Source organism: Erinaceus europaeus, chromosome 2 (assembly GCF_950295315.1).
Source record: "Erinaceus europaeus chromosome 2, mEriEur2.1, whole genome shotgun sequence".
NCBI lineage: Eukaryota > Metazoa > Chordata > Mammalia > Eulipotyphla > Erinaceidae > Erinaceus > Erinaceus europaeus.
Window position 1 is genome coordinate 186,530,123 of NC_080163.1, and position 23,008 is coordinate 186,553,130.

Here is a 23,008-nt window from a genome sequence, read left to right on the forward strand (position 1 = left end):
CATCTCAGGTTCAATCCCCCACATCACCGTAAGCCAGAGCTGAGCCGTGCTCTGGTAAAAAAAAAAATTAAAAAAAAAAAAATGGAGAGGGTCCACATAAGGATATGGCTTTGAAAACAAACCGTAAAGTGGCTAAAGAGGTCTCTCAGAGGCTAGAAACCTGGTCTTTCAGGCATCAAGTCTAAAGTTCGATCCCCACCATCACATGTGCCAAAGTGATGCTTAGCTCCCACCACACTCACACTTCTATCTATCTCCTGTGAACTCATTTTAAAAATATATATTATACTACAACAATAAAACAGCAAGGGCAACAAAAGGGAATAAATAAATATGTATATTATTTCACAAGAGACAGGTAGATCAAGTGCAAGTGTGGTGCAGGCGGAGTACCTGGCGAGATACAGTACCAGGTGGTGGGTCGCCCAGCAGACCACTCACATTACCATGCATCCTCAAGGAGCCAGGTTGAAGCCTCTCGTCACCATCTATGGTGGAGTACTGCTGCAGATGTCTCTCTCTGGGTCATTTCCCCTTTCTATCTTGCGGTCTCTCACCCTCTATCAAAAACAGAGGGCGTTGCACTAGAAATGGTAGAGCCAGGGAGTCGGGCTGTAGCGCAGCGGGTTAAGCGCAGGTGGCGCAAAGCACAAGGACCGGCATAAGGATCCCGGTTCGAACCCCGGCTCCCCACCTGCAGGGGAGTCGCTTCACAAGCGGTGAAGCAGGTCTGCAGGTGTCTATCTTCCTCTCTGTCTTCCCCTCCTCTCTCCATTTCTCTCTGTCCTATCCAACAACGACAATAATTACTACAACAATAAAACAACAAGGGCAACAAAAGGGAATAAATAAATAAAATAAATATTAAAAAAAAAAAAAGAAATGGTAGAGCCCTACAGACATTTAACCCCAGTGATAACCCTGGTGGGGAAAAATTGTGTGTGTGTGTGTGTGTGTGTGTGTGTGTGTGTGTGTGTGGTATAGTATATATACAAAATGCACCCTAACTGGTAAGTTCTGATTGGGGGAGGTTGTTTGCAGGTGGTGGCATACCCGATTAAGCACACACATTACCATGCACAAGGACGTGTTCAAGCCCCCACTCCCTACCTGCAGGGGAGATGCTTCATGAGTGGTGAAATATGGCTGTCTGTCTGTCTCTCTCTCCCTGTCTCTCTCTCTCTCTCGCTCATAAGATTTTATTTATTTATTAATGAGAAATATAGGAGAAAGAAAGAACCAGATATAGAGGGGAGGGTAGATAGCATAGTGGTTATGCAAATAGATTCATGCCTGAGGCTCCAAAGTCCCAGGTTCAATCCCTGCAGGGATTAACCACCATAGCCAGAGCTGAATAGTGCTCTGGTAGCAAGAAAAGAAAAAAAAGAAAGAAAGAACCAGACATCACTCTGATGGTACATGTGCTGCCAGGGATCGAACTCAGGACCTCATGCTTGAGAGTCCAGAGCTTTATCCACTGCACCATGTCCTAGACCACATGCTCCCTCCCTTTTTTTTTTTTTCCAGAGCACTGCTCAGCTCTGATTTATGATACAGGAGACTGAACCTGGGACTTTAGAGCTTCAAACCTGAGAGTCTTTTTGCATAACCATTATGATATCTACCCCATTTTCCCTCTCTATCTCCCCTCCCCTCTCAATTTCTCTCTGTCCTGTCAAAATAAATAAATAAATAAATGGGAAAAATGCCCACCAGGAAAGGTGGATTTGTAGTGCCAGCACCAAGCCCTGGTGGCGATAAAAAGTAAATAAATAGGGAGTCGGGTGGCAGCGCAGCAGGTTAAGCGCAGGTGACACAAAGCGCAAGGATGGACATAAGGATCCAGGTTCGAGCCCCGCCTCCCCACCTGCAAGGGAGTCGCTTCATAAGTGGTGAGGCAGGTCTGCAGGTGTCTTTCTCTCTCTCTGTCTTCCCCATCTCTCTCCATTTCTCTCTGTCCTATCCCACAATGACGACATCAATAACAACAACCATAATAACTACAACAATGAAACAACAAGGACAACAAAAGGGAATAAATTTTTTAAAAAGTAAATAAAATAAAAAATGAATTTCTGGTCGGCGGTCAGGGTGGTGACCCAGTGGTGGAAAGCAATGCAAGTCCTAGTTTGCAGTAGTGATGATTTGGTTCATTCTGTCAGTTTCTCACAATTAACAAATACAGGTATAAATCTTTTTGTTTTTAATGTGGGGGGATGGGGACACTGGCTGGCAATCTTCCCAAGTATCTAGAACAGTAAATGCAAAAGTCCTTGGGCAAGAAATTTATCCACTCCTGCTTCTCAGCCCACTCAATCGAGGATAATAAAAGGTCAGGAGCCTTAGATCATTATCAAATGGTGTTCACCTTAAAGTTTTTGTTTTGTTTTGGCAGCCTCTATCTTTAATCTTGTGGTGAGGTCCTGGGACTTCATATCAACAATCTGAACATGAGGCCACAGGTTTCAAATGCCTGTCTATTTATTATATTTTAAGGATTTTAAAGAAATATTTACTCCTTTTTGTTGCCCTTGTTGTTTTACTGGTGCAGTTATTGATGTCGTTGTTGTTGGATAGGACAGAGAGAAATGGAGAGAGGAGGGGAAGACAGAGAGGGGGAGAGAAAGATAGACACCTGCAGACCTGCTTCACCACCTGTGAAGCAACTCCCCTGCAGGTGGGGATCCGGGGGCTCGAACCGGGATCCTTACACTGGTCCTTGTACGGTTCCAAATGCCTGATCTAAATGTCCCAACCCACCTTGTCCCACAAACCCAGGCTTGACCAGGAAGATTGTTGGGAGTGTGGCATGTGGTGAGGGGTGAAGCCGGAGAGTCATCACAGAACTACCCATTCATTCATTCCTCTGTTCACTCTCACATCTAACTGTTCATTCGAGACAATCATTGAGCACCAAATACATGCTTGAGATGATACAAGAGTGAACAGAATTCCCCTCAGCTGTTCAGAGTTGGGCACCTACCTCATTCCACACATCCACCATGGGAGATCCCAACAGTCACCTCCCAGGACCCACCTGGCAACACCTTGACCCTAGAAGTTGACCTGAGCTCCACCCTCTATTTGTGCCCCTTACCATGAGCCCTGTAGATAGAGAGTGAAAGACGATGGAAGATAGGGACAGAGAGAGAAGAGACATCATGGTCCACAATTCATAACCCCACCCCCTTGCAGGTGCTCCTATGTGGTGGTGGGTAGCTGTCTGAACCCAGATCTTTATACATGATCATGTGTGTGCTCTACCAGATGAGCCTCCTACTTGCTCCCTGGGCTATACATTTTTGAAAAAGAAAAAAAAAAGTGTTGGCGAGGATATGAAGAAACCAGAACTCTCATACACATGGGAATGTAAAATGCTAGTCACTCTGGAAAATAGTCTGGCAGTTCTTCAAAAGGCTAAACTTAGTGACCATATGACCCAGCCATTCTACTCCTAAGAGACTTGAAAACATGCATTCACACACAAATTTGCACATGAATTTTTTTTAAATTGTATTATTATTTATTTTCCTATTTGTTGCCCTTGTTGTTTTTTGTTGTTGTAGTTATTGTTGATGTGATCGTTGTTGGATAGGACAGAGAGAAATGGAGAGAGGAAGGGAAGACATAGAGGGTGAGAGAAAGACTGTGAAGCGACTTCCCCTGCAGGTGGGGAGCCGGGGGCTTGAACCGGGCTTCTTACTCAGGTCCTTGCGCTTTGCACCACACGCGCTTAACCCACTGTGCTACTACCCGACTCCCGCACATGAAATTTTTAAAAGGTTTATTTTACTTATTTATTAATTGGGGGGCAGGTAGGCAAGAGAGAGAACACATGTAGTGCACACGTAGTGCAAGGCATTGAACTCTGGACCTCATGAATGAGAGTCCAACACACTGTGCCACTTCTTTTTTTTTCCTCCAAGGTTATCGCTGGGGCTTAGTGGCTGCACTACCAATCCATTGCTCCTGGGCCTCTTTTTTTTTTTTTGGATAGGACAGAGAAATTGAGAGGGGAGGGGAAGATAGGGAGAGAGAGAAAGAGAGACACTTGCAGACCTGTTTTACCTCTTGTAAAGCAACCTCCCTACAGGTGGGGAACTGGGGGCTTGAACTGGGATTCTTATGCTGGTCCTTGTGCTTGGTGCTATGTGTGCTTAATCTGCTGTGCCACCGCCCAGCACCCATTGTGCCACCTTCTGGGCCACTGTATGTGAATGTTCACAGTAGCTTTATTCTCAACAGTCAAAGGTGGAAATAGTTCAGGCCATATGTTAATTAAAGAACAAATACAATGTGGTCTGTCAATACAGTGTAGGGGTTGGATATTTGAATTCCCAAGTTTGATTCCCTGTGCTGTATATGCCAGAGTAGAGATCCAGTTCTGTCTGTCTCCTGCACTAAGTGAATATATATATATATATATATATATATATGGACCAGAAGATAGCTCACTCACTAGGTAGTGTATGTGCCTTGCTATGCATACAACCTGGCACTACATGGGAGTGTCACAGCACCAGGGGAGGCTCCCAGATATTGTGTAATAGCACCAAATGTCTCTCCTTTTCTCCCTGTCTTTATTTAAAAATTGAAAGAAAGGGTTTAGGGAGATAATGCCAGTGATAGTGTGCCAGACTCTCATGCCTGAGGTACCAGAGATTCCAGGTTCAATCCTCAGCATCACCTATGCCTGAGCTGAGCAATGTTCTGTTCAGTCTAAGCAAATTCAGGCCAAAAAAAGCAGGCTCGTGGTGACCTGGAACTTAAAAAGAATTAAAGTGACCGTGTGGTGGTGGACCTGTTGAGTACACATGTTACAGTGCTCAAGGACCCGGGTTTGAGCCCCCAGGCCCCAACTTCTGGGGGAAAGCTTTGCAAGTGGTGAAGCAGGGCTGCAGGTGTCTCTCTTCCTCTCTGTCTCCCCTACTCTCTCAATTTCCGGCTGTCTCTATCCAATAAATAAAGATAATAAAAAAATTAAAAAACAAAAAAGAATTAAAGTGATGGGCCAGTGAAATAGCTCACTTGGAGGGGCCAGGCAGGGGTGCATCTGGTTAAACGCACGCATTATAGTGCACAAGGACCCGGGTTCAAACTCCTAGTCCTCACCTGAAGGGAGGAAAGCTTCACAAATGCTGAAGCAGAGCTGCAGGTGTCTCTCTGTCTCACTCTGTATAGCCCCCTTCCCTCTCGGTTCCTCTCTGTCTCTATCCAATAATAAATAAATATATTTTTAAATGAAATAGCTCACTTGGATAGTGTGGAGTTTTCTCGTGTGTGAGCCTGGCCCCTACTGCACTGAAGGAAGCTTCCGTACTTTTAGTGCTGTGGTCTCTTTCACTCTCTCTCTGCCTCTCTGTCTCTATCCAACAACAACAACAACAACAACAACAACAAACTGAAAAAGCTGAAGTGACGGCTAAATAATATGTGTTTTTTTTTTTTCTTCTTTTCTGGAAGATTTTGAAATTTTATGAAGTTGCTGGTGGTGATAGTTGCGCAACTCTATAAATATACTAAGAATTATTGAATCATACCATTGATTCATTGAGGTGTGTGTGTTGCCATTTGACCACTTTGGGGCCTTTTCGTTCTTTTAGTGTTTGTGGGGGTGGGGGGTGGGCAGACCATAGCATCAGACCTTCTTCTGGTGCATTGACACCTCCTCTGTCATATCAGGCTCAATTCTAGTATGTGAACTCTCTCTCTGGCTCCTGAATTGCATTATGCGTTTGTCTGTTTGTTTGTTTAAACAAACTCATCACTCTAGGACAATTTGTTTAAAGAGAGAGATAGACAGAGGGACAAAAAGGCAGAGAGAGCACAAAGCTTCCTTCAATGGACTGAGGGCTGAGCTTGCACCTGGATCAAACAGATAGCAAAGCAGCTGACTTTCCAAGTGAGCTACTTCTCCACTCCGATTTGTAATACATACATATTTTATTTTATTTTATCACCGAAGCACTGCTCAGCTCTGGTTTATAGTGGTGTAGGAGGTGGAGCCTGGGATTTCAGAGCTTCAGGAATGACAACCTGTTTACATAACCATTAAGCTATCCCTCCACCCCAGGCATTACATACTTTAAAAGACAAAAAGAGGCTGGGGAGACAGCATAATGGTTATGCAAATGACTCTCAAGCCTGAGTTTCAGTCTCCAGCATTGCCAAGAACCTGAGCTGAGCAGTGTTCTGGTAAATAAGTAGAGAGAGGAGAGACACCATCACCATAGTACCGCTCCATTGATTGTGAAGTTTCCCCTGTCAGATGCTCCTAAGAAGTGGCTGGGGGTTCGAACTCTGGTCCTCAAGGATGGTAAATTGAGGGATGTCTTGGCCCACTTAGACTTGTCTGATTAGTTCCCCGGTTTATCTCCAGTGTCTAGAGACAGCTCCTGGTATAGGCCTGGCACTTGGTGAATAAAGGCGCTGTGCGCTCTATTTGACTTTGCCTTGCAGGGAATGAAGGTGCCTGCTTCGATCCTTGCAACCGCCAGAGGGTGCAGACAAGCTGGGTCTTCGAGAGCGCGTTCCGGGACCCCGCCTCTCCGGTATCCTGGTTGGGAAGCTCCAGACAACCAGACCCCATCTGGAACTCGTGGACCTGCACCGGCTCCACCCAGGATGGGGTGTGTGTGTGTGTGGGGGGGGTCCCAGCTGGTCCAGCCCTTGGCCCGTGACCGCAGTACTGGCGGGGAAACTGAGGCCCGGCGTGGGGCGGGGCGCCCCTTCCAAGCCTCCCTCCCCGGAGCCCCCGCTCCGCCCCCGTCGGCCCCGCCCCGGTCCGTAAGAGGCCCCGGGGGCGCGCGGGGAGGCGCACAGCCATGGCAGCGCAGCGGCTGGGCAAGCGGGTGCTGAGCAAGCTGCAGGGGCCCGCGCGGGCGCGGGGTGCGGGGGGCAGCCACAGCCCCGGGGGTCTGCAGAAGCGGCACGCGCGCGTCACGGTCAAGTACGACCGGCGCGAGCTGCAGCGGCGGCTGGACGTGGAGAAGTGGATCGACGGGCGCCTGGAGGAGCTGTACCAAGGCCGGGTGAGGCGGCTGGGGGGCCCAGACTCGCCCGCCCGAGCGGGGCCCTCGGGAGGCTCCGGGATACACGCACGCTACAGAGGGGACCTCCGGGTGCAGCTGGCGGGGAGACAACGTTGGGGAGCCCCAGTGGCCACATCTGGAGAAAGGGATGGGGGAGAGGGTTACTTCTTAATGCCTGACATACTTTGGAGGCTGAAAAGACAGAGCACAGAGATAGAGGTGGAGAGACAGAGGGAGTGAAGCCACAGTCATCCCACCCCACCGCCCCGCAGGGATCAAGGACACGCACTGGGGGTCACCCACAGACCCACACATGACGCAGCACCCCTGAGCACAGTAGCGCCGGCTGCTGGCAGGGAAGGGTCCCCGTCACAGCTGTTCACAGGGACGGGCTGTGGCTTGGCCACCACGATGCCAGCAGCCGTCGTCCATTATCTCCACGAGGCACCCTGGCTCACAGCCACGGAAGCACAGGAGTTAAAGCCGATCCCTCACCCACCACTACCACGGACACCCTTGGGTGGTGGGCACTGCGAATGTCCGGGCTACATGTTGTGGAGACATGTGCCTCATACCCACAGGACCCTGGGCCCCCTGCAAGCCACGCGCGCACGATGCCACATGCCCTCAGCCCCTGCCACTGGCATTGGGTCACGCTAGAGAATACATGCGGTAGGGCATCATATTTGTAGGCACTGCCTGCCCTCGCTGATCCCTGTCCTCTGAGTGGGGCTTGGGGGTCTCGGGTGGGGAGGAGCAGCCCTGCACCCCAAGAGCAGCTGTCTTCTGTCCGCCGTGTGTGTGTGCATGTGCGCGTGTGTGTGTGCATGTGTGCGTGTGTGTGTGCATGTGTGTCACCAGCTGCCTCTGACCCTCCGCACTGGGCTGGCTCACCCCACATACTCATTTCAGGGAGAACCCAGCCAGCACCTCCCTGGACCCACCCATCTGCACCTTGACCTCAGGGGGCTGTCCTGAGATCCACCCTCTATTCTTGTCCCCCAGGGGCAAGGGGCCACCCCCAGTTCTGTCTGGTCTGCCCACTCTCCTCCCCCTGAACCCAGTGTTTAGACTTTGCCTTGAAAGGGCAGAGCCAGCCCTTTCCTAATCCCAGAATCCAGCATTCCAAGACTTGTCCAGGTCTGCTTCCCACTGTGGGAACTGGGGCCAAGGAGAGACATCCCTGCTGGCCTCAGGTTTCTGGAGACCCAAGAGCCCAGGCAGCCGAGCTGGTGCAGGCCCCTGGGCCTCCATCAACCCATCTGTCACCCCTCCCCCCAACACCCAGATGTCCTGCCTTGGTGGTGCTATCCCTGACTGCCACATTATTGCTCCAGAACCCGCCAGCTGGGCCCTGGGCCCAGCAGGGCTCCTCCAGAGCCCTGGACAAAGGCAGGAGAGGGAAGCGAGGGGGGGCCTTGACAGCAGTCCCTCCCTGATTTAGGAGGCAGACATGCCAGATGAGGTCAATATTGACGAATTGTTGGAACTGGAGAGTGAAGAGGAGAGGAGTCAGAAAATTCAGGTAGGTGGGGGGGGGGCTGCCTCCCCATTCCCTTCCCCTCAGCACTCTTGCCTTGGGCCTTCTGAAAACCAGTGCTGCCTGATGTGTTTATTGAACTACTTAGTGCCTGGAACTGTTAAGAGTTGCTTCACACTTATTGTTTTTTAATATTTATTTCTTGGATACAGACAGAGAAATCTATAGGAGAGGGGAGATAGAGAGGAAGAGAGACACCTGCAGTACTGCTTCACTACTTATGAAGCTTCCCCCCTGCTGGTGGGAACCAGGGGCTTGACCAGGTAACATGTGCACTCTACCAGGTGTACCACTACCCAGCCCCTGTTTCACACTTATTAACTCAATTAAGTCTTCCCAAGTTCCATGACATGGGCATTGTAACATCTCCTTTTTCTTATCTTCTCCCCCACTCCTGCTCCTCCTATAGATTTATTTTTGAAATCTTTTTTTTTTTTTTTTTTTTAACCAGAGCACTGTTCCACTCTGATGATATGCTGGGGATTGAACTTGGGACCTTTGGTGCCTCATGGATGAAAGTCTTTTTGCATAACCATTATGCGGTCTCCCTAGTCCTAGATTTATATTTATTGATTTCACATGAGAAAGAGAAGCCAGAGTACATGACATCCTGGGGATCTAACCCAGAGCCTTGGACGTCTCATGCTCTACCAGTTAGCTGCCCCCCACCCCCCCTCACCACCACTAGTTGTCCAAAGGAGGAAAAATGAGGCCCAAAGAGATTTCAACCCTTGCCCAGAGTCACAGGGTTCAGGGGGAATAGAGCTGGGAGCTCCAGCCAGGCAGTGTGACAGACAACCTCTGACAGCCTCTTGCTTCCCTGGAGGCAGGAAGCGCAGCTGACCTCCTGGCCCACCTGTACCTAACCTGGGCCTGGTCTGTTCCTATTTATTCATTTGAGTGAGAGAGAAAACCAGAACATCACTCTGGTGCATGCAATACCAGGAACCAAACTTAGGACTTCTTGCCTCAGAATTCAATGCTTTATCTACTGAACCACCTCTCAGGCTGCTGGCACTACCTCTCTCTCCCTCATTTCCTCTCTCCCTCCCTCTTTAATAGAGATAGAGAGGCAGAAATAGACCACAGCCCTGAAGCTTCCTTCAATGCTATGGGGCCTGGAATTGAACCTGTGTGACACATATGGCAGAGCAGCACAATATCCAAGTGAGCTATTTGCCAGCCCAACCTCCTCCCTCTCCTCCTCTTCCCTCCCTCCCTCCCTCCCTCCCTCCTTTCCCTCCTCCTATTTATTTATATATTACTCAGCTTTGGCTTATACTGGTGCTGGGGATTGAACCTGGGACTTTGAAGCCTTGGACACAAGAGTGTTTTGCATCACCGCTACTAGTTTTGGGGTGGGGGTGAGCGAGAGAAGCCCGAGCACACTCTGCATGCCAGTCAGGTGCTCCAGCAGCTGCCCTGCAGCTTCCTGGGTCAACTATGCACTCGGTTTCCCAACAAAGCTGCTGGGGTGCTCTTTCCCAGAGTGCAGTGACTTCCATCTGACTCCCTGCCTTGCTAGGGAAGGAGGTCCTGGTCATTTACTGTGATATTTTCTCTCATTTCTGGTGCTATCTAGGGACTCCTGAAGTCCTGCATGAACCCCACAGAGGTGAGTTTTCCTTGCCCACACCCCAGTAGGGGAGGGGCTCCTGGGGGGGGAGGGGAGACTCTGGGAGCCCCCTGCCCCTCCCAGCCCTCCTAGCCCTTCCCTTCAGGGTCCTTTGTCTTCCAGCCTCTTTCCATCTGCCACGGGGACCCTCACTTCCTCCTGAGGGACTCGCCCCCATCTGTCTCCTGCTGCTGCCTCAATGCCCCCCAGCCCCCCCCCCCCCCCCCCCCCCCCCCCCCGCCGCACTGCCACTACCACCCCAGGGCTCCTTTCCCCACCTCTGGGGGCCCCTATCCTTCCAGACTCTGAAACTGAGTGGCCCAACCCCTCCCACTTCCTTCCCTGCTTTAAAAGGGAAAAAAATTCATGTTTCTCTAGCCCGCTGTGGGCTGCCTGAGGGACAAACGTCACGAGTGTCTGTCAGCTCAGGCCTCTGTCCCTGGGGACCTGCCTGGGGCTCTCTTGGCCTGAGGAGCATCTTAATATCTGTCTCTGTCTTTTGTCCTTTTGTCTCTTCCGTGGTCCCTATGTCTTGGTCTCTTGTTAAGTTTCTAGCTCCTTGTCTCCTTATGTGTCTGCTTTCCCTCTGCCTTTCTCTCTCTCTTTCTTTGTTCTTTTTGTACATGTTTTATTTATTTACTTTTTTATTCCTTTTCTTATTTATTTATTCCCTTTTGTTGCCCTTGTTTGTATTGTTGTATTGTCGTTGTTGGATAGGACAGAGAGAAATGGAGAGAGGAAAGAGAAGACAGAGAGGGGGAGAGAAAGACAGACACCTGCAGACCTGCTTCACCGCCTGTGAAGCGACTCCCCTGCAGGTGGGGAGCTGGGGGCTCGAACCAGGAGCTTTACACCAGTCCTTGCCATACGCACTGTGCCACGTGCGCTTAACCCAAAGTGCTATTGCCGGACTCCTTATTTATTTACTTTTAACCAGAGCACTGCTCAGCTCTGGCTTATGGTGGTGCAGGGGATTGAACCTGGGACTTTGGAGCCTCAGGCATGAGAGTCTGTTTGCATAACCATTAGGCTATCTACCCCCGCCCTCCTTCTCTCTTTCTTTCTGACTTATTTTGGGGAGAGGGGGCTGGGCATTGATGCAGCCAGTTGAGTGCACACTTTCCTGTGCTTAAGGATTTGGGTTCAGTACCCCACTCCCCACCTGCAGGAGGGAAACAGGTCTGCAGATGTCTCTTTTTCTCCCTCTTTATATATATACATATATATATATATATATATATATATATAATCTTTATTTACTGGGTAGAGACAGTGAAAAATCAAGAGGGAAGGGGGAGATAGAGAGGAAGAGAGAGACACCTGCAGCCCTGCTTCACCACTTGTGAAGCTTTTCCCCTGTAGGTGGGGACTGGGGGCTCAAACCTGGGTCCTTGTGCATTGTAACATGTGTGCTCAAGCAGGTGCACCACCGCCTGGCCCCTTTCTTTCTTCCTCTCTATCTCCTTCTCCCCTCTCAATTTCTCTCTGTCTTGTCTAAAAAAAGGGGGGGGTCAGGTGGTAGCACAGAGGGTTAAGCGCACATGCTGCAAAACACAAAGACCAGCACAAGGATCCGGTTTGAGCCCCCGGCTCCCCACCTGCAGGGGGGTTGCTTCACAAGTGGTGAAGCAGGTCTGCAGGTGTCTTTCTCTCTCCCTTTGTCTTCCCTCCTCTCTGTATTTCTCTCTGTCCTATACAACAACAATGACATCAATAACGATAATAATAACCACAACAATGATAAAACAACAAGGGCAACAAAAGGGAAAAAATAGCGTTTGGGAGCAGTGGACTATGGTGCAGGCACTGAGCCCCAGTAATAACCCTGGAGGCAAAAAAAAAGAGAGAGAGAGAGAAAGAAAGGAGAGAGAGAAGGGAAAAAAAATGCCTAGCAGGAGCAGTGGATTCCTCATGTGGCACTGAGTCCCAGCAATAACCTTGGTGGCGATTAAACAAATATATTAAAAATGCTTGGGTAGATAGTATAATGGTTATGCAAAGAGAGTCTCATGCCTGAGACTCTGAAGTCCCAGGTTCAATTCAATCCCTTGCACCACCATCAGCTAGAGTTGAGCAGTACTCTGGTAAAAATAAATAAATACAGAGAAAGAATATTTTTTAAAATTTAAATATATAAAGATTTATTTTAGGGCCAGGGAAATATCACACTAGCTTGTACAGACTCAGGTCTGAGGCTATGAGGTTGCAGGTTCAACCCCAGCACTACCATAAGCCAAAGCTGAGCAGTGCTTTCCTCTCTCTCTCTCTTTCTCCATATATATGCAATTTTACATATTAATGAGAGAGAGAGTGAGAGAGAGAGAGAACCAGAGCATCACTCCAGTCCAGTGCCGCCCCCCCCCCCCCCCCCGCAGACTTTCTAGCTGTTCCCTTTTTGGTTTTGTACCAGAGCACTGCTCAGCTCAGGCTTACAGTGGTGCAGGGGATTGAACCTGGGACTTTGGAACCTCAGGCATGAGAGTCTCTTTGCAAAACTATTATCTATCCTGCCTGCTGCTCCCTTTCTTTTTCTCTGTTACCATCTCTCTTTGTCTGTCCCTCTTATTTCCACATCTCAGTTTCTGCCCCCCTCAGGTATCCAGCTGCCCCCTCTCACTAACCAGAAGGGCTGGGCAGGGGCAGGGGAATCCCCCTCCCCCTCCCTATCCCTCAGCAACCCCCTGCCACCCCCACTCCCCATCCCTAGGACTTTATCCAGGAGCTGCTGGTGAAGCTTCAAGGCCTCCACAAGCAGCCAGGGCACCGCCATCCCAGCCCGTCAGATGAGGGCAGCCTGAGCCCCCAGCAGGATCGAGCCCGGACTGCACCGCCCTGACCCACTCTGGCATGTGTCCACCGTCTTCCGCCCCTGCACCGCACCCCAGTCCTGACTTGTTTATAAATTGTATTTAATGGTTCCTGTAACAATAACACCGCCTGTCTGTTTTTCCTCTCCCTGGTTACCCTGGATTGCCCCCCCCCATCTCCCCCACTCCTTGCGTCTCAGCGCCACAGCTGGCCTAGACAGATGGACAGTTCCTCCTCCCACCCAGGGAGCATGAGAACAGGCCCTGCTGACCTCAAGCCCCAGGACTCACATCCTGTCCTCACCTCCCCTGCCCTGTGACAGGCCCAGCAGCAGCCCCCCTGAGGGCTGATCCTGCCTGCTGTCACCCCTCCCCCCACACCCCCCCACGCACACACCCCAACAGACCAGCCACCCACTGGTGGGAGCCCACTGGCCTCCCGTGGTATGTTTGGCATTGAGACGGCAAAGACTTGGTTGGGCATCAAGAGGATGAGGGCAAACAAAGTGTGTTGGCCCTAAACCCTTGGGGGTGGGGTGGTGGCGGCATGGGACTGGGGGAGCCATTCATTCTTGAAAAGGCAGAGAAATCCAAGAGGGCTTCCTGAAGAAAGTGACATAGGGGCAGGGCTCCTGCAGGATATATAGGAATTTGAATGAAATGGTCACACTTATCTGAGGGTTTGTGGGCAGAGAGACTGACATCGGAGCTGATTCAGGGAAGATCAGATATCAAGCAGTGTGGGGTGTCCAATAGTCAGCATGGCCTGAGCTTCATTCTGGCTAATAATACAGCCCCCTGTGGTGGTGCCCTGGATAAGGTATTAGACTTCAAGGCATGATGTCCCAAGTTCAGTCCTTGGAATCACATGTGCCAGAGTGATGCTCTGCTCTTGTCCTTTCTTTTTGCTTTGGTTATCTCTCTCTCTTTCTCTCTCAATACATACATATATAATATATATTTATAAGACTACCAAAACATCACTCTGGTACATGCAATAAATGCCAGGGATTGAACTCAAGACCACATGCTCTTGGGCCTAACACTTTAGCTGCTTTGCTATTTACCACGCAGCTTTTCTGTTTGTTTTTTTATCAGAATACTGCTCAGCTCTAATTTATGATGGTGGGAGGGACTGATTGAACTAGGGATCTGGAGCCTCAGGCATCAGAGTTTGTTTGCATAACCATTATGCTATCTCCCTTGCCCCTATTTCTTTTTTAATCTTTATTTATTTATTGGATAGAGACAGCCAGAAATTGAGAGGAAAGGGGAAATAGAGAGGGAGAGACAGAGAGACACCTGCAGCCCTGCTTCACCGCTTGTGAAGCTTTCCCCCTGCAGGTGGGGACTGGGGGCTTGAACCTGGGTCCTTGTGTTCTGTAATGTGTGTTCTCAACCAGGTGCACCACTGCCTGGCTCCCTATTTTATTTATTTATTTTTAAAGATTTATTTATTAAGATGAGGAAAGAGAATAAGAGCATCGTGGCGCAAAGCACAAGGACCGGCATAAGGATCCCAGTTCGAGCCCCCGGCTCCCCACCTGCAGGTGTCTGTCTTTCTCTCCCCCTCTCTGTCTTCCCCTCCCCTCTCCATTGCTCTCTGTCCTATCTAACAACAATGACATCAGTAACTACAACAATAATAACTACAACAACAATAAAAAAAACAAGAGCAACAAAAGGGAAAATAAATAAATAAAAAGAAAAAAATTGATTTACTCATTTATTGGATAGAGACTGAGAGAAACTGACATGGAAGGGGGAGAAGGGGAGAGAGTGAGGGAGACCTGCTCATGAAGTTTCCTCTTGCAGGCTGGGATGGGGTGGGGCTTGAACCTGGGTCCTTTGTATGTGGTAATATGCGCACTCTGCCAAATGTGTCATCAGCTGGCCCTACTATTTCTTTTTTTTTTTTTTTCCCTCCAGGGTTATTGCTGGGGCTCAGTGCCTGTACTCTGAATCTACTGCTCCTGGAGGCTACCTTTTCACTTCTATTGCCCTTGTTTATTGTTATTGTTATTGCTGTTGTTGTTGTTGGGTAGGACAGAGAGAAATCAAGAGAGGAGGGGAAGACAGAGAGGGGGAGAGAAAGATAGATACCTACAGACCTGCTTCACTGCCTGTGAAACGACTCCCCCTGCAGGTGGGGAGCTGGGGGCTCGAACCAGGATCCTTATGCTGGCCGGTCCTTGTGCTTTGCACTATGTGCAGTTAACCCGCTGCGCTACCGCCCGGCCCCCACTATTTCTTTCTATCTTTTTAAAAATATTTATTTTATTTATTTACATGAGAAGAGAGAGAACCAGAGCATCACACTGGCACATGCACTGCTGAGAATCAAACTCAGGACTTTGTGCTTGAAGGTCCAGCACTTTAGCTACTGCACTACCTCCTGGGCTGTGTATTTCAATTTTTTAAAAAAGATTTTATTTATTTATTAATGAGAAAGATAGGAGGAGAGAGAGAAAGAACCAGATATCACTCTGGTACATGTGCTGCCAGGGATTGAACTCAAGACCCCATGCTTGAGAGTCCAATGCTTTATCAACTACGCCACGTCCCGGGCTGTGTATTTCAATATTTTAACACTCGTAGTCCAATAGTCCCAGCTGGGTACAAGGTAGAGGAGGGGTGGAGTAGGACCTGAGCCATTGCCCCAAAGCAAAGGATACTGCCCATCTCACCGCTACTAAAGAAGCTGGGTCCCAGGCCCACACCTTGGCATCCAACAGCCCTGGGGGCTGAGCTTGAGTCGGGCAGGAAGAGAAAAGACCCTTGAAAAGGAGACTATAGGAGCTCTTGTCCTACCCACTCTTAGGTTACCCTCCTGTCCCCACAGACAGACCTAAGGACCCCACTTACCCCCTCCCTGTGTGCAGCCACAGGAAGAGGGTGCCCCATCTCCCAGCACACCCCACTGAGACTTAGAGCGCTCTTCAACATCCTTCACACTGAATCTACTTTTGGCTTCTCATCTACAGTCCTCGGCCAGCAAGATGACCTTGGGAATACAGGGTCACAAGTCCTCTGGGATAGAAATACCCCAGGGCTGGGGAGACAGCACAGAGGTTATACAAAAGACTCCCATGTCTAAGGCTGTGAGGTCTCAGGTTCCAGCAGCAGTGATCAGTGCACTATCTGAGTGAGTAGAATTGAGTAGTTATCATATCTCATTCGCTATGTATCTCATTAAAATAAAATATTAAAAAGCAGAAAAGAAAGATCCCAAAGGAGGGGCTGGGTAGTGGTGCATCCGGTTTAGCACACATAATACTAAGTGCAAGGATCCGAGCAAGGTGAAGCAGGCCTGTATGTGTCTATCTCTCTCCCTCTCTGTCTTCTCCTCTCTCTCTCAATTTCTCTCTATCCTATCCAGTAAAACCGAAAAAAATCGCTGTCAGGAGCAGTGGATTCACAGTATCAGCACCGAACCCCAGTGATAACCTGGAGGCAAAAAGAAAGAAATAAAAGAATAAAGGAAGAAAGAAGGGAGGAAGGAAGAAAGAAAGATCCCAGTGGGCATATTTTACATGCCCTGTCACTGCCTCTCCAGGGTCTTTGGTCTGTTTTCCGCTCACAGATGACTTTATGTATTTAATCAGTCAGAGCACTGCTCAGCTCTGGCTTTTGGTCTCTGGAGCCTTAGGTATGAAATATGAAAGCCCACTGTGTAAACTACTGTACTACTGTTACCTCCCTAGTCAGAGTTTCCCCCTTAGTTTCACATGTTTTCCTTTTTTTTTTTTTTTTTTTTTTTTTTTGTAGAGGCAGAGAGAAAGAGAAAGACTGAAAAGTGATAGCGACCACAGCACTGAAGTTTTCTTCCATGTGGTGAAAACCAGATTAGAATCTGGGTCATGGGAGTCGGGTGGTAAAGCAGTGGGTTGAGCGTGAAGCGCAAGGACTAGAATCAGGATCCCGGTTCGAGCCCCCAGCTCCCCACCTGCAGGGGAGTCGCTTCACAGGCGGTGAAGCAGGTCTGCAGGTGTCTATCTTTCTCTCCTCTCTGTCTCCCCAACTCTCGATTTCTCTCTGTCCTATCCAGTGACAGCAACAACAATAGTAATAACCACAACAATGATAAAAATCAAGGGCAACAAAAGGGGAAAAAAATGGTCTCCAGCAATAACCTTGGAGGCAAAAAAAAAAAAAAAAAGAAGAATCTGGGTCATACACATAGCATAGCAGTGCACTATCCAAGTGAGCTATTTCACAGAACTTTTTCTCTCTTTCTTATTTATTTATTTGGGAAAGAAACAGAGCATCACTCTGGAACATACAATCTAACTCACAACCTCATGCTTGAGATCGGACATGTGCCTCTTCCCAGGCAGCAAAATTAATTTTTATAAGATACATACAAATCCTTTGTGCAGCTAGTGTAACTGCTTCACTAGTTCCCCGGCCCTCGGCCTTCCCCCCGTTTTTTTTTTTTTTTTGGTAATTTGTTGTCTGTCTAATTCCCTCCCCCCCAACATTTTCATTTGTTCCTCACTTGTCTTGGACAAGCCTAAATTTCTCTTTTTAAAAATATTTATTTATTCCCTTTTGTTGTCCTTGTTTTATTGATGTAGTTATTATTGATGTCATTGTTGTTGGATAGGACAGATAGCAATGGAGAGAGGAGGGGAAGACAGGGAGGGGGAGAGAAAGACAGACACCTGCAGACCAGTTTCACCGCTTGTGAAGCGACTCCCCTGCAGGTGGGGAGCCAGGGACCGGAACCGGGATCCTTTTGCCGGTCCTTGCGCTTTGCACTACATGCGCTTAACCCGCTGCACTACCACCGGACTCCCCAAGGCTAAATTTCTGAATTTTAGGATACAAAAAAAGGTGGATACAAAAGGTGGATACAAAAGGTGACAACAGTGCCCCCTGGTGTCCACATTCTCACATTATCGTTTCCCTGAACAGTAGCTTCATCGTTTAGATGTGAGACCTTAGTGCCCTCTGGTGGCGATATGAGTTGTCTACTGTTATTTTACCATCTTTCATTAAAATCTATTTTGTTTTATATCATCTGTTTTATTTTAATGAGAGATACAGAGAGAAGATACACATACAGAGAGAGAGAAACCAAGACGGAGACCAGAGCACTGCTCAGTTCTGGTTTATGGCAGTATAGGGGATTGGATCTGGGACCTTTGTATTTTATTTTATTTTGTTTATAATTTTTGTTTTTAAGCAGAGCCCTGCTCAGCTCTGGCTTATAGTGGTGCAGGGAATTGAATCTGGGACTTTAGAGTCTCAGGCATGAGAATATGTTTGCATAACCATTATGCTATCTATCCCTGCCTGACCTTTGTATTTTATTATTAATATTTTTAGATAGAGACAGAAGCAGAGAGAGAAAAACACAGCACTGAATCTTCCTTCAATGCACTAGGGGTTAGGCTCAAACCTGGGCCAAGAATGTGGTAAAGCAGCGCACTACACAACTGAGCTATTCCTTTGGTCCTTATTACTTTTTTTTTTCCCTTTTGTTTCCCTTGTTGTATCGCTGTTGTGGTTATTATTATTGTTGGATAGGACAGAGAGAAACCTAGAGAGTAGGGGAAGACAAAGAGGGGGAGAGAAAGACAGACACCTGCAGACCTGCTTCACCGCTTTCAAAGCAACCCCCCTGCAGGTGGGGAGCCGGGGCTCAAACCAGGGTCCTTATGCCAGTCCTTGCGCTTCGTGCTATTTGTGCTTAACCCGCTGCGCTACCACTGGACCCCTTCCTTATTACATTTTAATTATTATTATTTTACTATGTTTTAATTTTTGTAATATTTTATTTATTTTATTTTTGAGAGAGATGCAGATAGAGAGAGACACAGAGAGAAACACCAGAGCACTGCTCAGCTCTGACTTATGGTGGTGTGGGGGATTGAACCTGGGACTTTGGAGCCTCAGGCATGAGAGTCTGTTTGCATAACCATTATGCTGTCTCCCCCACCCACTATATTTTATTTTTTTTTACCAGAGCACAGCTCATCTCTGGCTTATGGAAGTGTGGTGGGTTGAACCTGAGACCTTGGAGCCTAAGGCAGGAGAGTTTCTTTATATAACCATTATGCTATCTACCCCCGCCTGAAAGTATTATGATTTAAATCAGATCACTGCTCAGCGCTGGATTATGGTTATGCTAGGGATTGAACGTGGGGACTCAGAGACTCAGCCATAGTCTTAGGAGATTGCCACTGTGCTATCTGCAGGGTCTGCCAGTTGGTTGTTAATTAGATTCCAGGGGAGGTCAAGTGGCATTTGACAAAAAGCTGGCCTCAAGGGGTTGCTGTTACAAAGCACTGGCCCATCTCTGCCTGTGATTAACACCAGCAGGTTTGTAATCAGAATAAAATATATTGTGCTGGTGAAGTAGCTCACTCAGTACACTGTTTGCCATGTGCCCAACCCAGGTTTGAATGGGGCCTCCACTCCACTGAAGGAGTTTCAGTGCTGTGGTTTCTCCATTTTATCCTTCACACAAATATTAGACACGGGTTTGCATTGTTGATATGATTGGTATTTATAGTTGCTTATAGACAGTCCTCTCACTCTCATAATAAATAAAGCAGAAGGGTCCTAAAAAAGCATTTCTTGCACTGGGAGGTAGTGCACCTGGTTGAGCGCACACATTACAGTGCACAAGGACCCAGGTTCAAGCCCCCAGTCCCCACCTGCAAGGGGAAAGCTGCACAAGTGGTGAAGTAGTGCTGCAGGTGTCTCTCTGTCTCTCTCCCTCTCTATCACCCTTTTCCCTCTCAATTTCTGCTGACTCTATTCAATAAATAAAGATAATTTTAAAAAAGAACTTATAAATATTATTTTTTAAAAAGCATTTTTTATAGTCCAGGAGGTGGCTCAGTGGATAGAGTGATAGACTCTCAGGCATGAGGTCCTGAGTTCTATCCTCAGTTGCACATGTACATACCAGAGTTATGTCTGGTTCTTTCTCTCACTCTCTCTTCTCCTATCCCTCCCATTAATAAATAAAACATAGGGAGTTGGGCGGTAGTGCAGCAGGTTAAGCTCAGGTGGCGCAAAGCGCAAGGACTGGCATAAGGATCCCGGTTCCAGCCCCCGGCTCCCCACCTGCAGGGGAGTCGCTTCACAAGCGGTGAAGCAGGTCTGCAGGTGTCTCTCTTTCTCTCCCCCCTCTGTCTTCCCCTCCTCTCTCTATTTCTCTCTGTCCTATCCAACAACAAAGAAACCAATAATAACTACAACCATAAAACAAGGGCAACAAAAGGGAATAAATATTTTTTAAAAATCCGTTTTTTAAAACTATGCAGCTCTCAACTGTAAAATGTTTGTTTATTAAACAACTTAATTATAGAGCTTGACAGAAAAAAAAAAAAGAAGAAAACAAACATTATAGTGCCGGGTGGTGGCACATCTGGTTGAACTAACACATCACAATGCACAAGGATCTGGGTTTGAGCCCCAGTCCCCACCTGCAAGGGCAAAGCTTTGTGAGCGGTGAAACAGCATTGCACGTGTCTCACTGTCTTTTTTAAAATTATTTATTATTGGATAGAGACAACCAGAAATTGAGAGATGAGGGGGGATACAGAGAGGAAGAGAGACACCTGCAGCCTTGCTTGTGAAACTTTCCCTCTGTGGTCCAGGAGGTGGTGCAGTGGATAAACTACTGGACTCTCAAGCGTGAGGTCCTGAGTTCAAGCCCTGGCAGCACATGTACCAGAGTGATGTCTGGTTCTTTCTCATCAATCAATAAATAAAATCTTAAAAAAAAAAAAAAAGAAACTTTCCCTCTGCAGGTGGGGACCAGGAACTTGAACCTAGGTCCTTGTGTACTGTAAAGTGTGCTTAACCAGTTGTGCCACCACCTGGCCCCTCTCTCTGTCTTTATAATCCTTTCCCTCTTGATTTCTGGCTGTCTATATCCAATAAATAAATAAAGATAATAAAAAAAGGAAAAAAAGCATTATAATGCCAATAAGAGATATACGTTGAAGATAATCTAAAACAAAACAAAGCAAGAGACAAACCAAGACCATTCAGGTCCTTGAATAGAATATCAGTAGTATCCTTGCAACCTGGGCACGGTAGATAAAGCTTTGGATTCTCAAGCATGAGGTCCTGTGTTCTCCCTCCTCTTTTCCTTCTAAATAAATACAATCTTAAAATTTCTTATCCTCATGTCAGTTCTTTCTGGCTTATAGTGGTACCAGGGATTGGACCTGTAACCTTGGAGCCTCAGGCATGAAAGTCTGTTGCAAAACTACTATATTGTCTCCCCCAGGCAGCCCCCACCCCATATATTTTTAAAATGTGGAGCTGGGAAATGAATCAAGGATCTCACATGTGTTATGCCACAGAGTGGATCCTGTGGCCTAAGTTTAAGAATTCTGTATACTTAGAGGAAGAGACAGATAGGAGAGACCTCTTAGTGCCACTCTTATCATCTGTGGAGCTTCCTTTGGTGCCTGATACCCATGATGCTCCGAGTGGTGGGGAAACTGAATTCAGTGCTTCACATTTGTTCCTTCTACCCAGTGAGCCTTGGGAATTGTTCTTACTTTTTTTTTTTTTTTCAAGATTTATTTGTTTGAGAGAAGGGGAGAGGGAGGGAGAGAGGGAGAGGGAGAGAAAGGAGGAGGATTCACTTTCTGGGCCCTCAGTCATGAAAGTCTGTTGCACAGCCCAAGAGGTGGTGCAGTGGGTGAGGTATCGGACTCTCAATCATAAAGTCTTCAGTTTAATTCCTGGCCCTGTATGAACTAGAGTGATGCTCTGGTTCTCTTTCTTATAAACAAACAAACAAACAAATAAATAAATAAATAAATAAATAAAGTAAATTTGCTGCATGACTATTGTGTTATCTCCCAGGCCGTCATAGTTTAAGAAAAATTATTTGTTTATCTATCTATTTATTTATAGTGTGAGGTCAGGACCACTCTATTCTGGCATATGCAGTTCAGGGAATGGAACCTAGGGCCTCATCACGCAAGTCCTGTGTTCCATCCTCTGCCATCTCCCCAGTGGCAGACAGCGTATTCCACTGAAGCCACTTAGAGCCACTGCCTCTGGGCTGGGGAAGATAGTGTAAAGGTGATGGAGGGAGTCAGGCGGTAGCTCAGCAGATTAAGCGCATGTGGTGCAAAGTGCAAGGACCAGCGTGAGCATCCGGGTTCCAGCCCCACCCCCACTCCCCATCTGCAGGGGCGTCGCTTTACAAGCGGTGAAGCCGGTCTGCGGGTGTCTTTCTCTCCCCCTCTCTGTCTTCCCCTCCTCTCTCCATTTCTCTCTGTCCTATCCAACAACGACGATATCAATAACAACAATGATAACTACAACAATAAAACAAGGGCAACAAAAGGGAATACATAAATAAATATATATTTCTTAAAAGGTGATGCAAAAGACTCTCAAGCCTAAAGCTCCAAGGTCCCAGGTTCAGTCCTGAAGCACCACCATAAGCCAGAGTTGAGCAGGGCTCTGGTAAAAAGGAGGAGAAAAAGCACATTCTAGCGCACTTGGTGCAAAGCGCAAGGACCAGCCAAAGGATCCCGGTTGGAGCCCCAGGTTCCCCACCTGCAGGGGAGTCGCTTCACAGGTGGTGAAGCAGGTCTGCAGGTGTCTATCTTTCTCTTCCCCTCTCTGTCTTCCCCTCCTCTTTCCATTTCTCTCTGTCCTATCCAATAACGACAACAAAACCAACAAGGACAACAAAAGAGAAAATAAATAAATAAAGATTAAAAAAATAAATAATAGCAAAATATGTAAAATCACATCTCTTTGCTTTTTTAAAAAAAAATTGTTGAGGGCCAAGGAAAGTGCACCTATTTCAAAATATGCCAATTTCACATATTTCAGAGTTGGACACCAGGGGGAGGCAGAGAGCACAATGACTTATTTATTTTGACAGGACAGAGATAAATTGAGGAGTGGGGAGAGAAAGAGAAACCTGCAGCACTGCTTCACTGCTTGTGAAACTTCCCTCCTGCATGTGGGGACCAAGGATTTGAACTTGATCCTTGCGCATTGCAATGTGCTCAACCAG

The 23,008-nt window shown here is 47.7% G+C and overlaps 1 protein-coding gene across 2 annotated transcripts; it reads left to right on the plus strand.

Moving 5' to 3' along the window:
- The first annotated feature begins 6,628 nt into the window (after positions 1-6,628).
- PPP1R14A (protein phosphatase 1 regulatory inhibitor subunit 14A) lies at positions 6,629-13,117 on the plus strand. Of its 2 annotated transcripts, XM_007534444.3 has the most exons (4): positions 6,673-7,031; positions 8,476-8,556; positions 10,154-10,186; positions 12,894-13,117. In XM_007534444.3, exons 1-4 carry the CDS (start codon positions 6,825-6,827, stop codon positions 13,020-13,022), a joined length of 450 nt encoding a protein of 149 aa, XP_007534506.1. In that variant the 5' UTR covers positions 6,673-6,824; the 3' UTR covers positions 13,023-13,117. The 2 variants fall into 2 exon arrangements, with proteins under 2 accessions (XP_016048607.1, XP_007534506.1); XM_016193121.2 differs by lacking the exon at positions 8,476-8,556 and having other exon boundaries at positions 6,629-7,031.
- Positions 13,118-23,008: the final 9,891 nt, after the last annotated feature.

Bases quoted from the DNA above. Each gene is read 5' to 3' on its own strand.
- PPP1R14A (XM_007534444.3), top strand. From the start codon at position 6,825: ATGGCAGCGCAGCGGCTGGGCAAGCGGGTGCTGAGCAAGCTGCAGGGG. The intron at 7,032-8,475 runs GTGAGGCGGCTG...TCCCTGATTTAG, and splicing joins AGGAGCTGTACCAAGGCCGG to GAGGCAGACATGCCAGATGA. The intron at 8,557-10,153 runs GTAGGTGGGGGG...GGTGCTATCTAG, and splicing joins AGAGGAGTCAGAAAATTCAG to GGACTCCTGAAGTCCTGCAT.